Source organism: Narcine bancroftii, chromosome 8, assembly GCF_036971445.1.
Source record: "Narcine bancroftii isolate sNarBan1 chromosome 8, sNarBan1.hap1, whole genome shotgun sequence".
Classification (NCBI taxonomy): Eukaryota; Metazoa; Chordata; class Chondrichthyes; order Torpediniformes; family Narcinidae; genus Narcine; species Narcine bancroftii.
In genome coordinates this window covers 68,313,440-68,323,107 of record NC_091476.1, presented here as the reverse complement: position 1 = coordinate 68,323,107, position 9,668 = coordinate 68,313,440, and the positions used below count along the sequence as shown (strand labels likewise).

The following is a 9,668-nucleotide window of genomic DNA, read 5'->3' as shown; positions in this document are numbered from 1 at the left end:
ATAAGGTTATATCTGGGGATTATAAGGCAAGGTTAGTCTCGGACCATTCATTGTTATTACTGGAATATCAAAGTTCTCAAGTTACACAACATACTTTAAGATGGAGATTTAATACTATGTTACTACAAAAGCCAGAATTTATTGTTTATTTGAGAAAACAAATTGAGGATTTCATTGCTAATAATGTTCACTCTGTTTCTGATCAGTTTGTTTTGTGGGACGCAATGAAAGCTTTTTTACGAGATCAAATTATCAGTTATGCATCCAAACTGATGAAAGAGAGAGTTAGAGAAACTGAGGATTTGGAGAAGAAAATAACAATCTGTGAAAAAGAATTTCAAAAGAAAGCTACTGAATTTCAAAAGATCCAATTAACTAATTTAAAGTTGAAGTATAATAAGTTACAGTCATATCGATTTGAATGTCTGTTGAATCGTTCAAAAAATAAATTTTATGAATGGGGTGAGAAAGCTCATAAAGTATTAGCTTGGCAATTAAAAAAAGAACAGTTATCTAGGATTATACCAGCTATTAGAAATAAATCAGATATTACTTTTAGTCAAAAAGAAATTAATGATGAATTTTGTAATTTTTACAAAAAACTTTATTTGACTGAATGTAAAGAGATAAAAGAAGATGCAATAGACTCTTTTTTGAAAAATATTAATTTACCACAGTTATCTCAAGAAGACAGACAAGAGTTAGATAAACCTTTTACGGATAGTGAAATTGAAATGGCTATAAAAGATATGCCAAATGGAAAAGCGCCTGGTGGAGATGGTTTTTCTATTGAGTTTTACAAGACTTTTTATGTTGATATATCTTCCTTATTTAAGAATGTAATACAACAACTTTATGATACTTTTCAATTACCTGAGCCTGTTCTTATAAAAAAAAACAGAAATTGCTCGAGTCAAAAATTGAGAACAAAGAACATTTATTATCCAACAGTGCAAAGTTGGGTGCTTCCCTTACCCTGGGAATAAACACATACACTGGGGCTCACCCAACTTTTATACAGTTGATTTCAGTATAGGAATATCCTCCCCCTTACATTCTTCTGCCTCCTGGATAGGTTTGGCATTAGGCAATCCTGCCTGCCTACGTGCTGTTTCTGTGAACTTGGAGGACCAGGGGGTATCCTGTGGGTGTCTCATCATGTCATTATCCTCATTGTCCTTGTTCACAACCCTGCCTTTGTTCTAATTCACACCTTCCCGACTCTCAGGGCTACAACCTTCTTATATGCAGAACTTGCTAATTCTGTCTAAGGCTTACTAATTACATATGCGGAACTTGCTAGAAGACCCTTATCTTATTCAGACTAACTTTACTTCCTACATTCTATTATCTATTATCTATCCTTATCTTATTCATACTGGTGAACTTGCTGATTCTGTCTCAAAGGCTATAAGATCCTTATCTTATTCAGACTAACTCTACTTCCTACATTCTAATATCTATCCTTATCCTATTCATACTGGCTTTATTCATTACACATATATCTATACTAGTTTCCTCATCTTCATATTTTTATATCAGTTTTACTCATCTCTCACACTCCCTCCCCTTCACTCCCTCCCTCCCCTCTCCACCTGTCACCTCCTGCGTTTGCAACTGCCCCTGCCCTCTTTTGTACAGACGCCTGCCGATATTTTCTCATACCTTGATGAAGGGCTCAAGCCCAAAATGTCCAGCGATGTGTTTTTAAAGGACACTGTTTGACCGGCCAAGTTTCTCCAACCTTTTATGTTTTACATCCACTGCCCAATCTTCATCAATTTCTTTTTGTAACATCCTTAAAAAAACTCAGTTAGACTCATGAGGTACGACCTTCCCCTCACAAAGTCAAGCTGACTGTCCCCTGAGAAGACTTCTCTAACTCCCCTAAGAATCCCCTCCAATGGTTTTCCCACCAATGGCAAGTACACAGGTCGGAGTCCTTAAATGGAGTTTGTGGTTGGGGAGTCCGATGGTGGAGGGGGTGCGGCTGTTCCTGAACCTGGTGGATGCGAGCCTTGTGGCACCTCCACCTCTTTCCTGGCGGCAGCAGCAGGGACAGAGGGCGTGCTTGGTGGTGCGGATCCTCCGTGATCACTAATTCAGGGATACCCGGGTGGCATTTACAGAACTCTGCCCGGGCTACCACTGGGGTTCTGCGCTCAGTTCTGGTTGCCACTCTGCGGGTAGGACGAGGCTTCATCGGAGATGCAGTACATTTCTAGGGGGTGCTGGCGAGGGAGAGAGGGAGATGCAATACATTTCCAATCATCCAAAATGCTGGGGACTTGACCAGTCGCAGTTATCCAGATTTTTAGGATAATTGAGAAATTTCTTTAAGCAGACCAGTAGCGTCACTTGTATTCGTGGTTAAACAAATAACAGAAGGTTTAATTCTTACCAAAAAAACATGATATCTTACAAAATACAGCCAAAAACGTCCTCCAAGCGACTATGAAGAAAAAGTAGTTGCCACAGGGTTTACAGTGAGAAGTAGGAATTGTGGAGGAGAAAGGCTGGAGCTGGCAAGGCTACCGGCCATCGTCCTGTCCGCTTTCTATTGAGAGCGTCCTGGCCGGCCGCATCACGGTGTGGGTACGGTCGCTGCAGGGAAACCAGATCGGAGGTCGATCCGCGGAGTGAGGCAGAGAGGATCACTGGAGACTTCCTCCCTCGCCCCCCCATCAACGTGATCGACCCGGGATCGTTGTCCGAAGAGGGCACGCAAAATCACTGAGGATCCCCTTCCACCCTGCACCCAGCATCTTTCAACTGCTCCCATCGGGTGAGGGAAGGGAAGAAATGCAGGGGTATCTGAGCGCAGCCAGTTTAAAGGAGCCCGCTCCCTGTTCCCTCTACCAATAGTTTTCAAATCACCCCCTAACTCACGTCCCACTTTAAGTAATCCCTCTGCCATCAGTGCTCTGTGATTAGTAAGGGACTGCTTCAGGTGGGAAGGTTGAGAACCACTACTCGAGACCTGATTGTTACAGAAATATTTTGCCTGAGAAAAATTGTGGTTGGCCCATTTCCTTTGGGAGTTCTGAAACCGTGCACATAACGAGTCCATGAGGGATGATTGAAACAATGGTTTTCAAACCTTTTTCTTTCCACCTGAAGCAAGCCCTTACTGATCACAGAGTACCGATGGCTTAAGGGGATTACTTAAAGTGGAATGTGAGTTTAGGGGGGCAGTTTGAAAACCTCTGCTCTAAGTTGTGCACACACGTCCGTTTTGCAACCAACACACAAAGGAAATTAATGTCCCCACAAATGGTTAGTTACCTAAAATAAAATACAATCTTAATTAAATAGAATGCAATCACACCTGTATTATGTTAAAGATGCTAACACAGTTTGATTAGCCAAGAGAAATTGGCTGTGCCAAAATTATCTTAAAACAATTCCAAGTTTGCATTTGCACAAACATTCAGTGCGCACAGACAGGAAAACAAATTTGTACAACCTAAGATTTTTGTGCACTAATAATCAGAGGGAACATTTTCCTGGTCCCAATGGGCAGGCCGAGGCAGGGGCCGAGAGGTGAGCCAGAGCCCTTTACTTTTCAGCCAGGCCAATGGGAGGACAGGGCTGTCACCGGCAGCAAGGGGCGAAACCCTGGCTCCATGCTTCTTCATCCTCCACCCTTCCCTGCTCGGGGTGGGTGGGCTCTGAAACTGCCCTTAATTCTGCAAGCTGTTTATTCCCAGGCTCCCTTAAAGGGGCAATGTCCTCGATCAGGACGGAACCAAACATTGGGGGGAGGGGGGTGGGTCTGTGACCTACAACATAGGTGTCAAAGTGGGAACTTCTCTTTACCCTCCCCCCCCCACTGCAGTGGTGCATTCATTGAGGACCCCCCCATCCTCATTGTTGGAAGTGTGGCAGTACACCATTAGGCAGGTGAACCAGCCCCGCTTGTCACGCACGCGATGGGGCAGCCGGCCAAAATGGTGCCGTTGGGGACACATGTGATGCCCCAGTGACGTCGGAGCCCTGCAGCATGGTTCTCTGCCAGGTCCGGGCTGGGAGTATAAGACCAGCCAGGCAGCCTGCAATAAATCAGTTTTTGCTCACTGAACTCAACCCGTCTGGTTGTGCAATCCTTCAGTTAGCAGTGTAGCCGCTGCTACAATTGGTGACCCCGACAGGTTCAAACATCTTTGAACCCAACATGAACAACCCTTCGATCAATGCTATAGCCATCAAGTTTCCTGACTTCTGGGTTCAGGAGCCGGAGACCTGATTCACCCATGCAGAGGCTCAGTTTCACCTCCATCAGATTTTATCAGATTCGACCAAGTTTTACCATGTGGTCGCCACCCTGGACCAGACCACCGCCAAACGAGTGCTGCACCTCGTTCAGCATCCACCCACGGAAGATAAATACGGGACCATCAACCGGGTGCTCACCAGCTCCCTCGGCCTCTCCAGGTGCCAGCGGGCCGCTCGATTGCTGAGCCTTGATGTCTTGGGGGACAGAACTCTAATTGAGTTGATGGACGAGATGCTCACGCTCATGGGCAATCACACCAACTGCACATTCTTCAAGCGCATCTTCCTCGACCATCTGCCTGAAGACACCCGGCTGTTACTGTCCCAGGAGAGCTTCGTCGACCCTAGGAAGGTCGCTCAAAAAGCTCAGGAGCTATGGCTAGAACGATTCCTGGAGGGCTCAGCAGTTCCAGCAGGTTATAAATCACGAGCATGACCACGCCAAGCCTTCTTCTAGTGCTGCAGTGGAACACCCGGCCCTTGCAGGGGCCTCAAAGAGCATAGCCAGAAGCAAGCCATCCACTTCAGGCCTCTGCTTTTTCCACCAGCGCTGGGAAGCCAAGGCTTGGAAGTGTCGTCAGCTCTGCTCGTTCCAAGGAAACGAGAGGTGAGCCAGAGCCCCTTACCTTTGTTAATGGTTGTGGCGGCTGGCCAAGAACACGGCTTTCTCTACCTGCAGGATTCAGTCAGCAGCCGACGCTTCCTCGTCGACACCGGGGCCCAGATCAGCATCATCCTGGCCACAGCCATCGAATCCCGTAACCGGCCTCGAGGACCTCCCCTCCGTGCAGCCAATTCGACGGAGATTCGAACGTATGGAGACAAGACCATCCACTTCCAGATCGGCCAGCGGAAGTTCCCATGGAGGTTCACCATTTCGTCCCTTCCAGCCGCCATCCTGGGTGTCAACTTCCTCCTCTCCCACAGACTCCTGGTTGACATTCAAGGTAGGCCACTGGTGGATGCCCGAACCTTCCAATCCATTCGCCTCAAAACCTCCTGCAGAGAGCAGCCACAGATGGCCACAGATTAGATATATTTCTTCAGTATAAGGGTATTAAAGGTTCCGGAGAGAAGGCGGGGACGGGGTACTGAACTTTAAGATCAGCCATGATCTTGTTGAATGGCGGAGCAGGCTCGAAGGGTCGAATGACCTACTACTGCTCCTATCTTCTATGTTTCTATGTTTCTATAATGTAAATAGTTTATAATAAAATAAATAAGTTCCCAGCGCACCCCCATGGCCATGAGCATTGCAGGGCAAGGTTACAGACTGGCTGGAGAGGCCCGCCTCGGGCCGAGGTTGCTTGTCTGTTGTTGAATGTTGGTACACAGCGTGTCAAAGCCCCCAACCACTCAGCTTGCGCCGGAGATACTGGACTTGGTGACGGCAACGGCCTTGTTGCCCTCTGCGGCGCCCGGCTGGGAATCCTGGGCCTCCTGCCTCATGAAGAGTTGGATAAACAGCTGCAGCTCTTGAAGTCCATAGAAAGTCTCGATAACGACCAGCAGAGTGATCAGACCGATTATCAGATAGCCTGCAAACCAGTGGAAAATCATTGAGTCAGGACACAAAGGGTGGTTCAGGGATAACTCTCTGTCCCATCAAACACTCTCCTCCACACCATCTCATCACACACTCCCAGGGTCAGACTCAGAGTGAAGCTCCCTCCACACCGTCCCATCACACACTCCCGGGGTCAGACACAGAGTGAAGCTCCCTCCTGGGCACAGACATCCGCTGTTACAGGATTTAAAAAATAAAACGCCATCAGCTCCTTTAACAGGCTGTTCAAAGTCTGGACAGGAGCCACCGGCATTGGAACTGGATGGTAGGATTCTTTAGAGCAGCTCTGTGCTCTCCTGGGTCCACTCCAGGACTTTCCTGGGTCCTCTCCAGGAACAGCTCTGTGCTCTCCTGGGTCCACCCCAGGAGCAGCTCTGTGCTCTCCTGGTCCACTCCAGGAGCAGCTCTGTGCTCTCCTGGTCCACTCCAGGAGGTGCGCTACTGTAGCCACAAGCTCCACTATGGTTTCTAACGTTGGCCTTTTAAAAAGGTATTTGGACAGGTGCGTGGAGAGGGCAAGTTTAGAGGGTCAAGGGCCAAATGGTTGGTCAACAAGAGGATTGAGTCCAACAGCCGAAAGGTCATGTCGCAACTGTACAAATCTCTGGTGAGATCCCATTTGGTTGAGTATTGTGTTCAGTCCTTGTCACCTCATTACAGGAAGGATGTGGAAGCTACTGAGAGGGGGCAGAGGGGACTCACCAGGATGTTGCCTAGAATGGGGAAACAAGCCTTATGAGGGAAGGTTGACAGAGCTGGGACTTTTCTCTTTGGAGCGAAGAAGGATGAGAGAGACTTGATAAAAATCGAGAAGATTATGAGAGGCAGAGACAGGGTGGATGGCCAGCAATTGTTTCCCAGTGTGGGAGAAGAAAACACCAGAGGCCATCCATACAAAGTGAAGGGAGGGAAGTTTAGGGGAGACAGGGGTATGTTTTGTTTTATACAGGGAGTTGTGGGGGCCTGGAATGCTTTGCCAGAGATGATGTTGGAGGCTGGAACATGGGGGCATTTAAGACACTCATGGATGAAAGTAAAATAGAGGGCTACAAAGTAGGGAGGGTTTAGAACTTATTTCTTTGGAAGGAATATATGGGTTGCCATAGCTTCGAGGGCCGAAGGACCTGTAGTATTCTATGTTCTAACATGGACAGGTTTGGCTGTAGAACTTTATGTCTCTCTGCCTCAGGCCCCAGGATCCGGGCCACTCACAGAAGACCGGTATTAGTCAAATGTAGATAAGTGTGAGGTGCTGCATTTTGGGAAGAATAACCAAAATAGGACATATGTAGTGAAGGGGAGGGTGTTGAGGAATGCAGAGGAATAGAGGGATCTTGGAATAACAGTTCAGCATTCCTTGAAGGTCGATTCCCATGTAGATAGGGAGATGAAGAAGGCTTTTGGTACGCTGGCCTTTATAAATCATAGCATAGAATATAAGAGCTGGGAGGTGATGTGGAGACTGTTCAAGGCTTTGGTGAGGCCAAGTTTGGAATATTGTGTGCCGTTCTGGTCCCCAAATTATAGGAAGGATATCAATAAGGTAGAGAGGGTGCAGAGAAGGTTACTAAAATGTTGCCTGGATTGAAGTATCTAGAATGCGGAGAAAGATTGAGTAGATGGGGTCTTTATTCATTGGAGCGGAGAAGGTTGAGGGGGGATTTGATAGAAGTATATAAAATTTTGAGGGGAATAGATAGAGTAGATCTGAATAGGCTCTTTCCCCTGAGGGTAGGGGAGATTGGAATGAGGGGTCGTAAATTAAGGGTTAGGGGGAAAAACTTTAGGAGTAATATAAGAGGAAGCTTCTTCACTCAGAGAATGGTGGGCAGGTGGAATGACCTTCCAGAAGGGGTGGTTGTGGCAGGGTTAATTCTGTCATTTAAGAGGAGGTTGGATGTGAGGGGGTTGGAGGGTTATGGACAGGGAGCAGGTAGGTGGGACTAGTGGAGTTTCACGTAAATCGGTGCAGACTAGAAGAGCCAAGATGGCCTGTTTCCACGCTGTAAGTTGTTATATGGTTATTTACAAAGCAAGAAGACCTGCTCTGGAGGGCAAAATACTCATAGGACATGCCGATCCTGTATAGATAGCAAAGGTTGGGGTAGCGGGACCTTCCAGGGACATAGTCATCCACGCCGATGGAGCTGAGGGAAATGAAGCAGAAGTAGAGAGATTCCAGGTAGTCCCACTCGCCCTCCAGGGCAGTGAAGGTGGCAGCCGGGAGGGGGAAGAAACAGCTGGCCATGGTGGCGCCGATGACCAGGGCGTGGAGCCGCGAGGCCTGCCGTGGGGACAGGCCCCAGTTCTGACAGTCATAGTCAACGGGCACCTGGTGAACGTAGAACATCAGCTGCTGGACGAGGACGTTGAGCAGCAGCAAGGTGAAGGGGAGGCCGAGCACGGTGTACAGCTTGCAGAAGCCCTTGCCCTCCTTGGTCAGGGGGATGCTCTGTCCATTACCTGGAGGCACAAAGGCAGATTACACACTGGGACGTACAACCTGCCGGCCCATCCAATGGCTGTCAACCACCCATTGTCCATTAATTATAGCTATATGCCCCCCAACAGATTCCATCTTACACACACACACATACACACACACATGCGACCGATGGCAGCCAAGTAACTCAGCCAAGACAGGGAGGGTGGAAGCAGGGGAAGGGTGATGGGGATGTCCAGAGTGTGAAGGGAGTGGGAGAGGGGATATAAGGAGGAAAGGGAACATGGGGAAGGGGAAAGGGGGTGGGGAAGGGGAGGAGGCTGAAAGGGAGATGAGGGGTGTGGAGGAAAATGAGTGCAAGCAGGAGATGAGGGGGAGATGAGGGGTGAGGGGAGATGAGGGGCAAGGGGTATATGAGGGAAAAGGGGTGAGAGGGCAGAGAGATGAGGGGAGATGAGGGAAGAGAGGTGGGGGTGAGGGGAGTGGGGTGAAAGGGAGATGAGAGGCATGGGGGAAATTAGAAATGGAGGAGATGAGGGATGAGAGCGAGATGAGGGGGGAGGGGATGGAGGGGGAGATGTGTGAGGGGGAGATGAGGAGAGAGGGAGAGATAAGGCAGGTGAAGAGGAGAGGGAATGGGGAGAGATGAGAGGAGAGGGGGATGGAGCGGGGAGAGTGGATGGAGAGGGGGAGATGATGGGGAGAGGGAGGGGAGATGAGGGGCGAAGTTGGAAACGGACACAGGTGGGGAGGAGGGTGTTCCCCTCCCCCCACCCCACCCCCGTACTCGTGGTGATGAGCATGGTGACCAGGAAGAAGAGGGAGGAGGCGAGGTCCCAGTTCTGGTGGCGCGTCGCGTTCCCACTGGGGGAGACCCCGTCTTTGGCGGCGGACACCAGGCTGCTCAGGAGCCGCTCCAGCTCCCCGGACCCCATGCACCGATGGGCCGCCAGGAAGGCAGCCTTCGCCCCGTCCACCTCCCTCCTCAGCCGCAGCTCCCGGGGCAGCTTCATGGCCGAGAAGACCATAGCCCCGAAGAGCACATAGACCACGAAGCCCACCCCCAGCGCCCAGAAGTACAGAGGGGGGGGGTCCTGCAGAGGGGTCGCCCATCGCCGGGGCTGGGCTTGGGCTCCGCCGGCTGACCGGTCCACCCAATAAAAAAGGGGGGAAGGTTTTGATGCATCATATCCCCCCCCCCCCCTTCACCGGCGTGTCTACAAATCGTCACAAAGAAACGGGGGTAGGGGGGAAAGGGCATTTGAGTCGAGTGGGGTCGCTGTCTTGTCAGTCCGGGATCGGGGAGTTGGAGTGGAGAGGGGTTGGGTGGAGAGGGGGGGTGGAGGGATTGAGTGGAAATGGAGGTGTAGAGGGGTGGATTGG

The 9,668-nt window shown here is 49.5% G+C and overlaps 1 protein-coding gene across 1 annotated transcript; it reads right to left on the bottom strand.

The window, feature by feature from the left end:
* Positions 1–3,307: 3,307 nt before the first annotated feature.
* LOC138742043 (potassium channel subfamily K member 1-like) lies at positions 3,308–9,442 on the bottom strand (the record flags this gene model as incomplete). The annotated part of the gene is made up of 2 exons (XM_069896236.1): positions 3,308–5,813; positions 9,073–9,442. Coding segments are annotated over 2 exons (552 nt in total), but the record flags the coding sequence as incomplete, so codon positions are not given.
* Positions 9,443–9,668: the final 226 nt, after the last annotated feature.